The sequence below is a fragment of the Zophobas morio genome, unplaced genomic scaffold (assembly GCF_036711695.1).
Source record: "Zophobas morio isolate AGI-343-1 ecotype UQ-CSIRO unplaced genomic scaffold, CSIRO_AGI_Zmor_V1 ptg000026l, whole genome shotgun sequence".
NCBI classification, from domain to species: domain Eukaryota; kingdom Metazoa; phylum Arthropoda; class Insecta; order Coleoptera; family Tenebrionidae; genus Zophobas; species Zophobas morio.
Window position 1 is genome coordinate 10179159 of NW_026972131.1, and position 19318 is coordinate 10198476.

Sequence of the window (19318 nt, forward strand, 5' to 3'; positions counted from 1 at the left end):
TACCCCAAATTTTTGGAATTTCTGGAACCGTTGAAATCTTTGAAATATTCGGATTCTTCAAAACTCTAGAATCGTCAGAAGCTTTAAAATATTCAGAATCTTGAAAATCTTCAGAATCTTAGAATTTTTAGTCTCGGAATTTCAGGGATTTTTTGAATTTCTGGATATTTTAGTCTCGGAATATTCAGAAAATTTGAAATTTCTGAAATATTTGGAATTTTTGGACTCTTTATAATTTTTAGACTTTCGGCATCTTCAAACTTTTCAGGTGTTTTTTGAAGTCGTCAATCTTTCAAACACCGTGAATTGTTAGAATTCTCGGAAACTTTAGAATTTAGTATCCTAATTCAGAATCTCTCAAACCCACAGAATCTTTCGAATCTTTACAAACTCTGGAATTTCTAAAGTCTCGGAATATTCCGAATTTTTGGAAATTCTGGAACCGTTGAAATCTTTGAAATATTCGGAATCTTCAAAACTCCAGAATCTTTAGAAGCTTTAAAATATTCAGAATTTTGGAAATCTTCAGAATCTGAGAATTTCTGGTCTTGGAGTATCAGAGATTTTTTGAATTTCTGGAATTTTTAGTCTCGGAATATTCGGAACTTTTGAAATTTCTGAAATCTCTGGAATTTTTGGAGTCTTTATAACTCTCAGAATCTTCGGAATCTTCAAAGTCTTCAGTTTTTTTTCCAAACAGTACGAACCGTTAGAATTTTCGAAATCTTTAGAATATAATATCTTCATTCAGAATCTTCCGAATCCACAGTCTTTCGAATTTTTACAACCTCTGGAACTTCTAAAGTCTCGGAATATCCCGAATTTTTGGAATTTCTGGAACCGTTGAAATCTTTGAAATATTCGGAATCTTCAAATCTCCAGAATTCTCAGGACCTTCAAAATACCCTTGGAAATCTTCAGAATCTCTAGAATGTCTGGAATTTCTAGTTTCAGAATATCCGAAATTTTTAGAATTTCTGGAACATTTGGAATCTTTGGGATCTTCAGTCTTCAGATTTTTTGGAATCTACAGCGTTTGAGAATACTTAGAATTTTCGGAATCTTCAGGAATTTTAGTAACTTTAGAAACTTTAGAATCTCTAGAATCCCGGAATAACAGGAATCTTTGGAACTTTTGGATTATCTGGAACCTTTGGAGTCTTTATAATTTTCAGAATCTTCAAAGTGTTCAGATATTTTGCAATCTTCGGTTTTCCAATTACTGTGAATCTTGAATTTTCGGAATGTTTAGAACAATTGTTCAGAATATTCACAATCTTCAGTATCTTCATTCAGAATCCTCAGAATCCGTAGAATATTTCGAACTTTACAATTTCTAGGGTTTTTAAAGTCTCAGAATAACCGAAATTCTGCGAATTTCTGGAACAGTTGGAATTTTTGCAATCCTCAAAGTTTTAAAATTTTTGAAATCTTGAGATTACGAATGTGAAATCTTATATTTTTGAAAAATGTTTGAAAACGTTAAAGGTTCCACTCAGTTGAGAGAAAAGGAGCGCCAGTTTTAAAAGAATACTTCGTAGATAGGGAATCTGAAATCGTTTCGGCTAAATTGACCGAGACAAGTTAAAAAAAATTCCAAAAAATTCTTTTGAAAATGTTACATTTCAACCATTTTTTTGTAATTTTTGTACATTTTTTGCATTTCTCATTTTTTCAAAGAGACATTACATAACGACTTGCAGAAACCCATTTCACAATTCCAAAAACCCCCCAAAACCGCCATCCCCTGTCCTCAACCCGCTCGTCTCTTCCACATTTCCACCCGTCGGCTGCTGTCCGACCCAGTCGCTGCCGCTCAAAAGCACCTGTTAGTTTGCCAAGACCAAGAAACGGTCTACCTGCGACCACGTGTCGATGAGGGTGGGGACTTAAGGTAGAGGTAAGACTGTTGAGGGTCAATGCTAGTTCAGTGCCACTCCTGCAAGGCTGCGGTCACTAGATCACAGATCACCGCGTATCACCTAAACCTGGTCGCGCGCGCTCTCTTCGCTCCTGTCATGCACCCCGTCCGTCTATTTTGCACTTAAGAGCACCCCCGCCGTCGCAGGACCGTTGATTTGTTACATGTTTATCCTCCTTAAGGACTGTTAATTTGGCACGTTGTTGTCCTGCACTGGTTACTGTTGTTGTGTTGATGACATGTGTTTTTGTTGACTGGGCGTTGAATGACTGACTGATTTCACGATGGAAACTTGCGTCCTGATCCCGCAGGAGTTTAGTCTCTGCGTCAGAGGTCCTGCCATCGGAGCGCGGCGCGCTGAGCCCGAGGTGTCGGTTTGGTCCAACACGAGCATCGCGCAAGGATCGCTCTGTTATCCTTTTCAAGGCACGATCCGGATCGACAAGCTTGATGTGTATGGACAGTTGGACGATGATGATGTAAGTACATACGTAAACAAAAGTGAAAACGATTAATTAATATTTGTGTTTGTAATATCTCTTTTCTAAAGCAACACTTTAATGACGAATTCATTGTACTGATAATGGAAGCTCGATTATAACAGCAAATTGGCTCATTTATGGGTTTATTTGGCTACTAAACTTTATAACAGTCGCTGAGGCTCATCAGTGCGGAGAAAAAATTCAGATTTATGACGTACTTTGGTCATTTGCTTGTACGCATTAAAAGTCCTGCGAATAAAGTTGTAAATTATTGGTATTACAAACTTAAAAGGTTCCAAATGAACTTATACGAAGCAATTTACTCAATATTCATTATTTCAGTACCAGAACTATATGTGTCAATATCGCAAAAAATATTCTCGTAGAAAATAAAAAAGTGGATTTAGTGTTTTTTTTTTTTGACAGAAATATCTCACTGATGTTTAAAGATATGTGTGTTTGTGGTAAACCACACTCAATTTTTACGTGTGGTTTGACGTAATAAAAACCAACCAAACTATAAAAAAGTTGTACAACAAGAAAATGTTCGTGAAAATTAATCACTGTGACAAAATTTTCGATCGTAACTTACTGTTGGTAAATATTAAGGTGTGATAAATAAGAGCTTTTCTCTTACAGTTTCGGTTATGAAAGAGTGAATATTCATGGATACTCATATTTGGTTACTAAAAATTAAAACATTCATTCTGAACAATTTTTTACGATGCGAAAGTAGTGAAAATAAAATATGGTGAAATATCCAACAGGAATAAAACTTCGAAGGATTTTTTATATTATTTTTTCTTTGCTTAACAACGTGTCTAGAGTTAGTGTGCAATTTTTTGAATACCTTCTATATCTTTTAGTTTAAATGCAGATTTTTGCCTGTGGATTTAGGGCGATATTAATGTGTGTTTCTCAAAATATTTCCACTCTAGAGACTAAAGTTTTGGTGAACTGAGTTTTAAATAACAGGACTGTCTCATAAGAAAACATTTGATTATTATTCACTTTTTAGTAGCAGAACTATACCGAATGTAAATGAAATGAATAAAGCCTTGCTGTCAAAGAAATCAGAAAGTGTTTTTCTATAAATATTTGAATATTTCTACTCTAAAATTTAAAGGTCACGTCGACAGAGTTTTAAATTATAGAACTGTCTCATAAAAAAATTTTTGGTCAGTGTTGACTCTTTCAGAACCACAACTATACCGAATATAAACGAAAATGTATCAAGTTTTGCTATTGCTGGTGTTAAATTGGGTGTTTTTCTTTAAATATTTCTACTCTAGAAACTGAAGGTTCCGTGAATAAAGTTTTAAATTATAGGATTGTCTCGTAAGAAAATTTTTGGTTAGTGTTCAGTTTTTCAGAACCAGCACTGTACCGAATATTAATGAAAATGTATAAAATTGAGTGTTTTTCTCTAAATATTTCTACTCTAGAAATTAAAGTTTCAGTGAACAGAGCTTTAAATTACAGGACTGTCTCACGAGAAAATATTTCATTATTGTTGAATTTTTTACTACCAGAACTGTGCCGAATGTAAACAAAAATGATGAAACTTTGCTATGAGAGGATAAAATTGAGTGTTTTTCTCAAAATATTTCCACTCTAGAATTAAAAGTCGCTTGAACCGAGTTCTGACTTTTAGGATTATCTCGTAAGAAATCATTTAGTTGATATTCAATCTTTTATTACCAGAACTATACCGAATGTAAATGGAATGAATAAAGTTTTGCTGTTAAAGAAATCAAATTGTATTTTTCTCTAAATATTTGAATATTTCCACTCTAAAAATTAAAGGTCAGGTCGACAGAGTTTTAAGTTATAGGACTCTCTCATAACAAAATTTTTTGGCCAGTGTTCATTCTTTCAGAACCACAACTATACCGAATATAAAAGAAAATGTATAAAATTTTGCTATTGCAGGTGTCAAATTGGGTGTTTTCCTCTAAATATTTCTACTCTAGAAATTGAAGGTTGCGTGAATAGAGTTTTAAATTATAGGATTGTCACGTAAAAAAATTTTTTGTTAGTGTCAGTCTTTCAGAACCAGCACTATACCGAATATTAATAAAAATGTATAAAATTGAGTGTTTTTCTCTAAATATTTCTACTCTAGAAATGAAAGTTTCGGTGAACAGAGCTATAAATTACAGGACTGTCTCACAAGAAAATATTTCATTATTGTTGAATTTTTTACTACCAGAACTGTACCGAAGATAAACAAAAATAATGAAACTTTGCTATGAGAGGATAAAATTGAGTGAGTTTCTCAAAATATTTCCACTCTAGAATTAAAAGTCGCTTGAACCGAGTTCTGACTTTCAGGATTATCTCGTAAGAAATCATTTAGTTGATATTCAATCTTTTATTACCAGAACTATACCGAATGTAAATGAAATGAATAAAGTTTTGCTGTCAAAGAAATCAATTTGTATTTTTCTCTAAATATTTGAATATTTCCACTCTAAAAATTAAAGGTCAGGTCGACAGAGTTTTAAGTTATAGGACTCTCTCATAACAAAATTTTTGGTCAGTGTTCATTCTTTCAGAACCACAACTATACGGAATATAAACGAAAATGTATAAAATTTTGCTATGGCAGGTGTCAAATTGGGTGTTTTTCTGTAAATATTTCTACTCTAGAAATTGAAGGTTCCTTGAATAGAGTTTTAAATTATAGGATTGTCTCGTAATAAAATTTTTGGTTAGTGTTCAGTGTTTCAGAACCAGAACTATACCGAATATTAATGAAAATGTATAAAATTGAGTGTTTTTCTCTAAATATTTCTACTCTAGAAATTAAAGTTTCGGTGAACAGAGCTTTAAATTACAGCACTGCCTCACAAGAAAATATTTCATTATTGTTGAATTTTTTACTACCAGAACTATACCGAATGTAAACAAAAATGATGAAACTTTGCTATGAGAGGATAAAATTGAGTGTTTTTCTCAAAATATTTTCACTCTAGAATTAAAAGTCGCTTGAACCGAGTGCTGACTTTCAGGATTATCTCATAAGAAATCATTTACTTCATATTCAATCTTTTATTACCAGAACTATACCGAATGTAAATGAAATGAATAAAGTTTTGCTATCAAAGAAATCAAATTGTATTTTTCTCTAAATATTTGAATTTTGCCACTATAAAAATTAAAGGTCAGGTCGACAGAGTTTCAAGTTATAGGACTCTCTCATAACAAAATTTTTGGTCAGTGTTCATTCTTTCAGAATCACAACTATACCGAATATAAACGAAAATGTATAAAATTTTGCTATTGCAGGTGTCAAATTGGGTGTTTTTCTCTAAATATTTCTACTCTAGAAATTGAAGGTTCCGTGAATAGAGCTTTAAATTATAGGCTTGTCTCGTAAGAAAATTTTTGGTTAGTGTTCAGTCTTTCAGAACCAGCACCATACCGAATATTAATAAAAATGTATAAAATTGAGTGTTTTTCTCTAAATATTTCTACTCTAGAAATGAAAGTTTCGGTGAACAGAGCTTTAAATTACAGGACTGCCTCACAAGAAAATATTTCATTATTGTTGAATTTTTTACTACCAGAACTGTACTGAATGTAAACAAAAATGATGAAACTTTGCTATTAGAGGATAAAATTGAGTGATTTTCTCAAAATATTTCCACTCTAGAATTAAAAGTCGCTTGAACCGAGTTCTGACTTTCAGGATTATCTCGTAAGAAATCATTTAGTTGATATTCAATCTTTTATTACCAGAACTATACCGAATGTAAATGAAATGAATAAAGTTTTGCTGTTAAAGAAATCAAATTGTATTTTTCTCTAAATATTTGAATATTTCCACTCTAAAAATTAAAGGTCAGGTCGACAGAGTTTTAAGTTATAGGACTCTCTCATAACAAAATTTTTGGTCAGTGTTCATTCTTTCAGAACCACAACTATACGGAATATAAACGAAAATGTATAAAATTTTGCTATTGCAGGTGTTAAATTGGGTGTTTTTCTGTAAATATTTCTACTCTAGAAATTGAAGGTTCCGTGAATAGAGTTTTAAACTATAGGATTGTCTCGTAAAAACATGTTTGGTTAGTGTCAGTCTTTCAGAACCAGCACTATACCGAATATTAATAAAAATGTATAAAACTGAGTGTTTTTCTCTAAATATTTCTACTCTAGAAATGAAAGTTTCGGTGAACAGAGCTTTAAATTACAGGACTGTCTCACAAGAAAATATTTCATTATTGTTAATTTTTTTACTACCAGAACTGTACCGAATGTAAACAAAAATGATGAAACTTTGCTATGAGAGGATAAAATTGAGTGTTTTTCTCAAAATATTTCCACTCTAGAATTAAAAGTCGCTTGAATTGAGTTCTGACTTTCAAGATTATCTCGTAAGAAATCATTTAGTTGATATTCAATCTTTTATTACCAGAACTATACCGAATGTAAATGAAATGAATAAAGTTTTGCTGTCAAAGAAATCAAATTGTATTTTTCTCTAAATATTTGAATATTTCCACTCTAAAAATTAAAGGTCAGGTCGACAGAGTTTTAAGTTATAGGACTCTCTCATAACAAAATTTTTGATCAGTGTTCATTCTTTCAGAAACACAACTATACCGGATATAAAAGAAAATGTATAAAATTTTGCTGTTGCAGGTGTCAAATTGGATGTTTTTCTTTAAATATGTCTACTCTAGAAATTGAAGGTGCAGTAAATAGAGTTTTAAATTATAGGCTTGTCTCGCAAGAAAATTTTTGGTTAGTGTTCAGTCTTTCAGAACCAGAACTATACCAAATATTAATGAAAATGTATAAAATTGAGTATTTTTCTCTAAGTATTTCTACTCTAGAAATTAAAGTTTCGGTGAACAGAGCTTTAAATTACAGGACTGTCTCACAAGAAAATATTTCATTGTTATTCAATTTTTTACTACCAGAACTATACCATATGTAAACAAAAATGATGAAACTTTGCTATGAGAGTATAAAATTGAGTGGATTTCTCAAAATATTTCCACTCTAGAATTAAAAGTCGCTTGAACCGAGTTCTGACTTTCAGGATTATCTCGTAAGAAGTCATTTAGTTGATATTCAATCTTTTATTACCAGAACTATACCGAATGTAAATGAAATGAATAAAGTTTTGCTGTCAAAGAAATCAAATTGTATTTTTCTCTAAATATTTGAATTTTGCCACTCTAAAAATTAAAGGTCAGATCGACAGAGTTTTAAGTTATAGGACTCTCTCATAACAAAATTTTTGGTCAGTGTTCATTCTTTCAGAACCACAACTATACCGAATATAAACGAAAATGTATAAAATTTTGCTATTGTAGGTGTCAAATTGGGTGTTTTTCTCTAAATATTTCTACTCTAGAAATTGAAGGTTCCGTGAATAGAATTTTAAATTATAAAATTGTCACGTAAAAAAATTTTTGGTTAGTGTTCAGTCTTTCAGAACCAGCACTATACCGAATATTAATAAAAATGTATAAAATTGAGTGTTTTTCGCTAAATATTTCTACTCTAGAAATGAAAGTTTCGGTGAACAAAGTTTTAAATTACAGGACTGTCTCATATGAAAACATTTGCTTAATGTTCACTATTTCAGTACCAGAACTATACCATGTCTATACAATAAAAGCTATCAAAATGATTTTCTTTGGGTTCAAGTGGGAACTGGTACCAGCATTCTAGATCATTTTACACATCATGTAAGATGTTAATCAAAGCGTATAAATCATCCACAGCTGGATTTAAAATTTTATGCAGATTATGGAAATATAATATTACACAGGATGTTTGATCTGAATTTTTAAAATCGATGTCAATTCCCGCGAAACTGAAGACATTAGATGCCGTCTTATAGTGTTTGTAATGTCAGTTTTCAAGCAGATTGTTCATACAGAGTTTTTAATATTTACTTAATATTTTAATTCAACGATAAAATAAAATTTGGATAGCAATTTACCGTTCAAACTGAATTATTGGTTGCCTATCTATTACGAACCAAATATATATTGGAATTTTTGACTAAAGTAATAGAGTGGTAATAATTTTCGTGTTTTAGTGAAGTCGTTTTTAAATCGAAAGTAAAACTGTTCCCACAATTCTCGTTAATTTTAATCGAAAATCCCACATTTCGATAATTATACGACTACTTCAGGTCTAACAGGACCGAGTGTTGAAAAGTACGATGGTCGTAACTATTAACGATTGGACGTTACCGCATAATTAGTAAAATTAAGAAAATACCCGTTAAAAGTCTAAAATTCAGCTGCATCCTATGCCCATACACGCTTAATATCCATCTATTAATATTTATCAAGATTAAAAGGACTGAAACATAAGAAATAGTCAGACATAAAACGAAATTAATTCCGTAATTTATAACTTCTTAGCCAAACTTACAACGTATAAATAACTAAAAGTTATAAAATGTTTTATTGATGTGAAAACTTACGAAAAATGTGAGAACTACACAACGTACAACACGTTTAATTTTATCTTTACGGCGCTAGATAAACATACAGTTACAAAAGCGATATTATTTACAATATTAAGACATCGTCGTTTTATAACTCACTCGATGTGTAAATCATCGAAAGACATAATTGTTTACAATCACAGTTATTTTTAAAATATACCAACCGCGCCAAAAACCCAAAAACACGAATAAATCAACATTTTTAATTAAAAAAAAACACTAATTAAGTGGCTATAATTCGGTAATACCCACCATTATCGATTAGGAATTATTTGGTGTGTGCGAAATGGTTCTTCACCCACGTCATTCGCGAACTTCTGGAAATTTACGATTACTTCACACGAGAGAAAAAGTAACAATATGTTTGTGTGAATTATTCGCGAATCTGCATAATTATTCTGTTTTCTTGGCTGCGTCGTTACGTAATACAAAAACGTGAAAAATTTAGATAGTGTAATTCGGCGTAAATGCAATTACATTGACGCGGAGTTGCTATTTATAACTGAATTAAATTTTGATAAAATCTAGTACGGCTGTATTGTGGAAAGCTTAACCCGGATTTTCCCACTTTCGTGATTGGTGCGAAAATAGCGCGTACTTTTTGTTTTGTAAAAAAATAAATATTTTGTTAGAATGTAGCTGTTTTAAAAACATATTTTTCTAATGAAGTCACGCCTATTTTATACGATATTGTTCGTTTGAGTACAAATATGAGTTGGAAATGCGTAAGAATGATTAACGACGATTTTTTTCTACGGTGTCATAATTACCATTCGATTACTCGTTTTTCAAGTTTTTGAAAATAGCACTTACTCTATTCACATTGTGATTTTCTTGAAAACGTCTGTCCGTTCGTATTTGTGAATTTATTAACAATTAAGTTACATTTTTATGCGAGTATTCCGGAGACTCCGTCGTTGACGTAACGTGTTTGATTCCAGTTACGAGATTACAAATATATGATGTGTATTTTCTCCATATAATATATTTTTACGACTGTCGATGACAGATATACAGGGCGTAGGCACAGCCGATAAGTTTAGATATAATTGCGATCGGCTGCTGCATGTTTATTACGACCGGTAATTTGAATATACTACTCTTGCGACCATAACTTTGACTCCATCCTAACGACACATCTTTTAACTCATTCTTGTTTATTTATATTCTATTCAAATGGGAATCGGGACGTGCCCTTCAGTATACTTATGCTTTCACTTGGGTTTTGTTGGATGGACGGCTGCACCTGCGGAAGGTCCAATTATTTTTTATATCCTGGGAAGTTATGATTTTGACTTGTTAATTATAGGAGTGTTAATTTAGTCAGGACTAATAATTTCGGATTTTTTGTCTACGATTTGATGCCATTAATTAACGAACTATGAGATTATTAATTTTAAGCGCCGGACTTTTACTTATTATTATTAGAGCGGATTCTAGGGCAAATGCAAAAGTTGCCTAGAAATGTCTATTTGAGAAAATCATTTATCTGAGCCCTACTTGTTTTTTATTTTTGATCAATTAATTTAGTCTCAAGTTAGTACAACTCCAACCGAATATTTTCCGCATCATTATTTATCATTTTTCAAACGGCTATAAACAGAATAAACGTCAGCTTGTATTTGATAATTAACATTATGATAATTTAAATACACAATAATCAATAATCAGTGTCATTTTTTAAAACTAACTTATTTAAACACTACCGTTAGCACTGCTATAAAATATCGCCGAATTTTTTGGATCGTGTTACTCCAAGCGAATGTCTGTCCAATAATTATGATTTAATTGACAGTAGTCGTAAAAGAAGCGTTCGACATAACAGTGGTTGTACCTGTGACTCATATCCAGCTACCCGTGCATTTTTTGGTACCACCAACGCTTTAGATTGTTTTCGAGCAAAAGTACTCGAGAATCAAAGACGAGCTTTCCAGCACTCACGGGTGATTGTGATGAAAGCACAACGGTACTTCATTCTCACATAAAAAAATATCCATGTCAGCATCAATTTTGAAAGAAAATTAATCTGACAAACGGTGTTCGCTTCTCGGTATTGGGCAAGAGTATCGATTCCAGCTGAGATTGACTGTTGAGTCGATCGGCTTTCCTTAGAAGAGACAGTTTGAGCAATTGCGAATAACCTGTTGACGTGCGCGTAGGTTTGTGGAAAGCTCGGCTCATTTATTATATTCGGGCACCCACACATCGGGTGATATATGAAGCGAATGTTTGGTCAATATTGGGGTCCGGGCTAGGAAGAAGCTACGTTTAAACAAAGTGAGCTGCCAACGAAACCAGCAGGCGCATAATTCGAACTTTGAAGGATTTCGTGATAAATCAGGGGAATTAAATAAAAAATTCTTGTGGGTTATTAGAATGTGCGGTGGGAAACTTTAAGAAGTATAAATCAGTCGAGGGGATCGATTAATCAATTCATTATTGGGAGATATATGGATGGGATAGGATTTATTGAGTGTCAACTTTGTGATGTAATAATTATTTGTTATTAATTTATTATTTATTCAACTTTGATTCTTACTTTTTTCGTTTTTTCAGTGTTTCGAATTTTCCGTTCCTCGATTTTTAATTTTTTCTTCCTCCGATATTTTGTTTTGCAATTTTTTGAGTTTCCTGTTTAATTTTTCGATTGTTTAGTTTTACGTTACTTCGTCTTTGAGATCTGCAATTTCTAGATTCCACAACTTATCTTTGCTATTTTGTAGAAAAATATCGATTTTGCAATTAAGCTCCGTCCCTATATAGTTTTTTTTCAACAACACGAAATTTAAAACATAATTCTAATCTCAAATTTACCCTTTGATATTTTAAATATGTTACAGTTGAAAAAAGGCTAGTATATTACGAAAAAAAAAAATCTAAGATAAGCCCCACCCACCCGCCCGATCTCAATTGTGACTAATTTTTTATTGGTTAAGAGATCGAGGGGCAGAGCTTAAATGCAAAGTTGTAATAGGTTTGTTCTTTTTGAATTAAAGTAAAATTAGAATCTCGGAAAATGAAACATTAAAAAATTCAGAACTTGAAAAACGTAAAAGTTAAACTAAAAACTGAAATCTCGAAATTGAGGAAATGCAAAACTGAAATATCGGAAAACTGCAAATCTAAAATCTGGGGGAATAAAAAATTGCAAAATAAAGAATAAAAAAATATCAAAAATTGTAAAATTGAAAAATTAAAGATTGAAAACTAGGAGCTAAAATCAAAAAACTGACGTAACTAAAATTCACAAATGGAAAATCTGAAAATTGAAATATTAAAAATCGAGAAACTGATAAAACATTACAAGGGCGGGTGGGCGTATCTCATCTTTATTATTTTGTAGAGAAATATCAATTTTGCAATTAAGCTCCGCCCCTCAATCTGATAACAAATGTAAAATTCATCAGAATTGAGATAGGGTGGGTGGGTGGGGCTTAATAATTGATATGTTTTTTCTTTTTGTATATAGTTTTTTTTCAACAACACGAAACTTAAAACATAATTCTAATCTCAAATTTACCCTTGATATTTTAAATATGTTACAGTTGAAAAAAGGCTAGAATATTACGAAAAAAAATCAAAGATAAGCCCCACCCACCCGCCCCATCTCAATTGTGATTAATTTTTTTATTCGTCGTGAGACGGGAGGCGGGGCTTAAATGCAGAGTTCATATTTCTCTACAAGAAATTACCATGTGAAATATGTTTTAACTATCGTGTAGTAAAAATAAAACTACACATACTAAGAAAAACATAAAAAATTAAGCCCCACCCACCCGCCCGATCTCAATTGTGACGAATTTTTTATTGGTTAAGAGATCGAGGGGCTGAGCTTAAATGCAAAGTTGTAATAAGTTTGTTCTTTTTGAATTAAACTAAAAAATAAGAATCTCGGAAAATGAAACTTTAAAAAATTGAGAACTTGGAAAATGTAAAAGTTAAACTAAAAATTGAAATCTCGATTAATTGAAATATCTAAGGAAAAATTAAAATATCTACAAATTAAAAAACTGAGGAAGTGCAAAATTGAAATATCGAAAAACTGCAAATCTAAAATGTGGGAGACTAAAAAATTGCAAAATAAAAAATAAAAAAAACTCAAAAATTGTAAAATTGAAAAATTAAAGATTGAAAACTAGAACCCAAAGTCAAAAAACTGACGTAACTAAAATTCACAAATGGAAAATCTGAAAATCGAAATATTAAGAATCGAGAGACTGATAAAACATCACAAGGGCGGGTAGGCGGATCTTATCTTTATTATTTTGCAGAGAAATATCAATTTTGCAATTAAGCTCCGCCCCTCAATCTGACAACAAATGTAAAATTCATCAGAATTGAGATAGGGTGGGTGGGTGGGGCTTAATCATTGATATGTTTTTCTTAATGTATATAGTTTTTTTTCAACAACACGAAACTTAAAACATAATTCTAATCTCAAATTTACCCTTTGATATTTTAAATATGTTACAGTTGAAAAAAGGCTAGTATATTACGAAAAAAAAAAAATCAAAGATAGGCCCCACCCACCCGCCCGATCTCAATTGTGACGAATTTTTTAATTGGTTAAGAAATTGAGGGGCTGAGCTTAAATGCAAAGTTGTAATAAGTTTGTTCTTTTTGAATTAAACTAAAAAATAAGAATCTCGGAAAATGAAACATTAAAAAATTGAGAACTTGAAAAATGTAAAAGTTAAACTAAAAATTGAAATCTCGATTAATTGAAATATCTAAGGAAAAATTAAAATATCTACAAATTAAAAAATTGAGGAAGTGCAAAATTGAAACATCGAAAAACTGCAAATCTAAAATGTGGGAGACTAAAAAATTCGAAAATCAAAAAATAAAAAAAAATTCAAAAAGTGTAAAATTGAAAAATTAAAGATTGAAAACTAGAACCTAGAGTCACAAAAATGAAGAAACATTCACAAATGGAAAATCTGAAAATCGAAATATTAAAAACCGAGTAACTGACAAAACATCACAATCAAGATAGGGCGGGGGGGCGGATCTTATATTTACTATTTTGTAAAGAAATATGGATTTTGCAATTAAGCTCCGCCCGTCAATCTGATAACAAATGAAAAATTCATCAGAATTGAGACAGGGCGGGTGGGCGGGGCTTAAATCATTGACATCTTTTTCTTAATGTAGGTATATAGTTTTTTTTAACAATACGATACTTAAAACATAATTCTAATCTCAAATTCAACTTTTGATATTTTAAATATTTTTTCTGTTGAAATAAGACGAAAAAAAATCGAAGGATAAGCCCCACCCACCCACCCCATATGTTTTAAGTACCGTGTTTTTGAAAGAAAACTACACATACTAAGAAAAACAAATAAAAAATTAAGCCCCACCCACCCGCCCGATCTTAATTGTGACGAATTTTTTATTGGTTATGAGATCGAGGGGCAGAGCTTAAATGCAAAGTCCATATGTTAAATTTTTTCAAGAATTTCTGCCAATTTTCAACAATTTTTGAAATTTAACCAAAGATATTTTCTAATGAATTTCGACCTCCAGAAGTTAGTTTCAGCCTCATTTCTTCGATTGCTCCTTCTATTTTTCCAGAATGGGTCACTAAATTATTGCAATTTTTTGAAATTAAAAAAAAATTGAAATTGATTGCTAAAAACCGAAATTTTTAATTTTTCCCCGGTATAGCATAACTACGCTGTTTTGGAATGAGTACGACGAGATTTATATTCTAGAATTTTACGTTTTTTTGGTCATATATTTCAAAAACAAAATTTTTCAATATTACAAAAATTTCAACCAATTTTTGGAAAATTTTCGATTTTGACTAAAAACATTTTCTTATGGATTTCGAAGTCCAGAAGTTGTTTTGTCCTCATTTCTTTGATAGCTCCTTTCATTTTTCCAGAATCCCACACGAAATTATTACAATTTTTTGAGATTTAAACAAATTGATTTTTAAACCGAAAATTCCCAATTTTACCCCGAGAGCATAAACACGCCATGTTTTTCGAATCAGCAAGATAAAATCGATAAACCAGAATTTTTTGGAATTTTTTGTCAAATTGTTCAAAAACAAAATTTTCTTCCCATAAAAATTTCTGCCAATTTTCAAGAATTTTTGAGATCTAACCCCGGATATTTTCTTATGGATTTCGACCTGCAGAAGTTAGTTTCGGCCTCGTTTCTTCGATTGCTTCTTCTATTTTTCTAGAATGGATCACTAAAATATTGCAATTTTTTGAAATTAAAAAAAAAATAGAAATTGATTGTTAAAAAATTTTTAATTTTTCCCCGACAGCATAAATACGCTGTTTTGGAATGAGCACGACGAGATTTATATTTTAGAATTTTACGTTTTTTTGGTCATATATTCACAAAAATTTCAACCAATTTTTGGAAAAATTTCGATTTTGACTAAAAACATGTTCTTATGAATTTTCAAGTATTTTTGTCGGGGACCACTTTTGATTGGTTTTTTAAATTGTTTAAAAAAATTTTCGGGACCCCTTTTTACCTGGCTTTGAAGTAGTTTAAAAAGAATCTCGGGAATCCCTTGGGTTTTATTTTTGAAGTAATTTTAAAAAAATGTCGGAGAACCCTTGAATCTAGGGTTGCAGTAGTTCGAAAGAATCTCGAGGACCCTTATGTCTGGGTTTTAAAGTATGTATATAGTTTGAACGAATCTCGGGAACTCCTGAGGTTTTATTTCTGAAGTAGTTTTAAAGAATCTCTGGGACCCTTTGTGTCTGATTTTTGAAGTACTTTAAAAAAATCTCGGGAACCCCTTGTGTCGGTTTTTTGAAGTAGTTTGAAAGAATCTCGAGGACCCTTTATGTCTGGTTTTTGAAGTATCTAGTTTGAAAAATTCTCGAGGACCACTTTTATTTGGCTTTTGTAAGTCTTAGTTTGAAAGAATCTCGGGAGCCTTTGGGGTTTTATTTTTGAAGTAGTTTTTAAGAATCTCGGGGACCCTTTGTGTCTAGTTTTCGAAGTACTTTTTAAAGAATCAGGGAGACTCCTGGTGTATGGTTTTTGAAGTACTTTGAAAGAATCTCGGGAAACCTTTTTGTTTGGCTTTTGAAGTAGTGTGAAAAATTTAAACCGATCAATGAAAGGAAATTACAGCTGACTATTCTGTGACAGATTGGACTTGACAAAGTTCCAGCTGTGTAACTGTACCTTTACCTAACAGCTCAACTATCAAAAAAATGTCACAAATAAAAAATTTGTGCGTGAAAACGCCCACTTTGCCCACACACGCAGAGAAATTAAAAATCAAAAGCAAAACCCTAATTACTGTTTATTTTGGGCAAAACCTACTTTTCGTGGGCTGTTTTATCCGCTTTTCTCCTGCAGCAGCTCACTTCTGACGAAATTCGCCGAAAAAAAAGAACCGCTGATAGGCATAATTAAGCCGGCTATCGGTTAGAGATCGTCCCGAAAGCAACTATCGAAGAAAATTTCAAGGCGTTGTACCGGCACCATCAGGATATAAGGAAGTAGTGCACTGACTTCACCAGGCATACGCCCCAGGCCTGCGGTCAGAGCTGACCATAACGATATCTCAGACCCCGAGGCGAAGAACGCTCACCTCCTTAAGAAGATGCTCTTATTATTTTACCGTTCATTTCAGATAAGTTCTACACTATCATTTGCGTAACAAAATTCTACTTGACGTGATCTATAGCTTCCTGATAAATGTGTGTTAAGGTAGAGTTTGCACTATTTGAAAGTCGGGATTCATTAAATTCCGAGCGATGCGGTTAAACCGATCGCGCACTAATTGCAGAAAGTGAAGTCGATTTTTTCGCTGGTGGTATTAAATAAGCATACAATGACGTTCTCACTCTTATAGAGAGTGAATCGGATTCCCGGGACACACAATGTAAAGCGTGTAACCGAGGATAGCGTGTTTTGACAATTATAATATTACAATAATCGCATGCTCCAATTACAATTAAACCTATTGAACAACGGAGAAAGTTAAAAGTTACTCTTACTTGTGGATGCAGCAGAAGCTGCGATTTTCGCAAAATCGTGTGGTACCGATTTTCCGAGCTTCTGCGGCGGCTTTTTCGGTAGTTTATCATAAATTTAAGTGCCCACACTAAAGATAAGTTTTTATGTTGCTCGCTGCAAATATTTATTTCTAATTGGCTGGCACACATCTCGAGGCGTTCGGACAGTTCGCTACAGTTCTATTGTAACCTACTAAACGGTCCTGCTGGTTCGAATTGGAGCTAGTTCCGCATGGACAGCTTCTGCAGCGATGTGAAACAACAATAGAGCTTTTAATCATTTCTGGTGCAGGTACGACGCGTATAATTTACACCTATCGCGTCCATTACCGTGCGGTACTGTTTTCGAATGAGGTACCACACGAAGCCTCGATTACTGGAATTATTAATGAAAATCGTGACCGAAGGTAGTAGACATTTGTCGAGTCCGAACGCATTTCGTTATGCCCACCGTAAGAGGCCTTGAAGCCGCCATTACGACCGGCAAATAGCAAATAAATGCCGTGCTTATTAATTGCCTCTTAACAAAGTTATGAGTAACGGGCGAAATAATTATCATAATGGATAGTGTGCAGGTGAAACGCTTATATGCCCATTTACGTCCGATTCGAACCGCAAATGCATATTAACGACAGGAACGTCATTTGGGGGGGCGAAGTCGTTGAATTTTTTCAAGCTAGAGCGTTATTTTTACTCAGGAAGTAGACAAACGTCCAATTTAGTGCTTTATTGGCGTCTCGACAAGCTAGTGGTTTCAGAAAGTAAAATTTATCTGTTGATTCCCTCAGAAACTTGTTGACGTTACTTTAAAAAATTATTACAAAGTCCTACAGGGAGTTCTCGAGATTCGTTCAAACTACTTCAAAAACCAGACACAAGGGATCCTCGAGATTCTTTTTAAACTACTTCAAAAATCAGACAAAAGCGGTTCTCGAGATTCTTTTTAAATAATTTCAAAAATAAATCAAAAGGGGTTCTCCAAATTCTTTTTAAACTATTTCAAAAAGCAGACTTTGTGTCTTTGGGTCCCCGAGATTCTTTTAAACTACTTAAAAACCCAGACATGAGTGGTCCCCGAGATTCTTTTCAAACTACTTCAAAAACCAGACACAAGAGATACTCGAGATTATTTTTATACTACTTCAAAAACCAGGCAAAAGAGGTTCCCGAGATTCTTTTTAAATTACTTCAAAAACCAGACACAAATAGTCCCCGAGATTATTTTTAAACAATTTCAAAAAGCAGACACAAAGGGTCTCCGAGATTCTTTCAAACAACTTCAAAACCCAGACACGAGTGGTCCCCGAGATTATTTTCACACTACTTCAAAAACCAGACACAAGAGATCCTCGAGATTCTTTTTAAACTACTTCAAAAACTAGACGCAAGGGGTCTAGTTTTTTTTAAACAATTTCAAAAAGCTGGCAAAGGGGTTCCCGACATTCTTTTTAAATAATTTCAAAAATTTGACATAAGGGGTTCCCAAGATTTTTTTAAAAACAATTTTAAAAACCATACACAAGGAATCCCCGAGATTCTTTTTAAACGATTTCAAAAACCAAACACAATTGATTCCCGAGATTCTTTTTAAACAATTTCAAAAATCAGGCACAAAGGGTCCCCGAGATTCTTTCAAACTACTTCAAAACCCAGAGACGAGTGGTCCCCGAGATTCTTTTCAAACTACTTCAAAAACCAGACACAAGAGATCCTCGAGATTCTTTTTAAACTACTTCAAAAACCAGGCAAAAGGGGTCCCCGAGATTCTTTCTACATTGCTTCAAAAACCAGACACAAATAGTCTCCGAGATTCTTTTTAAACTACTTCAAACACCGGGCAAAATGGGTCCCCGAGATTCTTTTTAAATAATTTCAAAAACCAAACACAAGGGGTCCCCGAGAATCTTTTTAAACAATTTCGAAAACCAAACACAATTGATTCCCGAGATTTTAAACAATTTCAAAAAGCAGACACAAAGGGTCCCCGAGATTCTTTCAAACTATTTCAAAACCCAGACACGAGTGGTCCCCGAGATTCTTTTCAAACTACTTCCAAAACCAGTCACGAGAGGTCCCTGAGATCCTTTTTTTAGCAATTTTAAAAAACCATACACAAAGAGTTCCCGAGATTCTTTTTGAACAATTTCAAAAACCATACACAAGGGGTCTCCGAGATTCTTTTAAACTACTTCAAAAATAAAAGGGGTCTACGAGAATTTTTTTAAACTCCTTTAAAAACCAGGCAAAGTGGTCCCCGAGATTCTTTTTAAACAATTTCAAAAACCGGTCAAAGGGGGTCCCCGAGATTTTTTTTAAATAATTTAAAAACCAATCAAAAAGGGCTCCGAGATTCTTTTTAAACTAATTCAAAAACCAGACAAAACCGGTCCCCGAAATTCTTTTTAAACAATTTCAAACAGCAGACACAAAG

At 32.8% G+C, this 19318-nt stretch overlaps 1 protein-coding gene across 2 annotated transcripts in view; it reads left to right on the top strand.

Moving 5' to 3' along the window:
* Positions 1-1911: 1911 nt before the first annotated feature.
* Positions 1912-19318, top strand: part of LOC135136679 (zinc finger protein OZF-like) — a 199149-nt gene continuing 181742 nt past the window's right edge. For both annotated transcript variants that reach the window (XM_064066086.1, XM_064066087.1), the window contains exon 1: positions 1912-2400. In XM_064066086.1, coding sequence (XP_063922156.1) covers positions 2206-2400 — 195 coding nt within the window. In that variant the 5' untranslated portion in view covers positions 1912-2205. The remainder of the gene's footprint in view (positions 2401-19318) is intronic.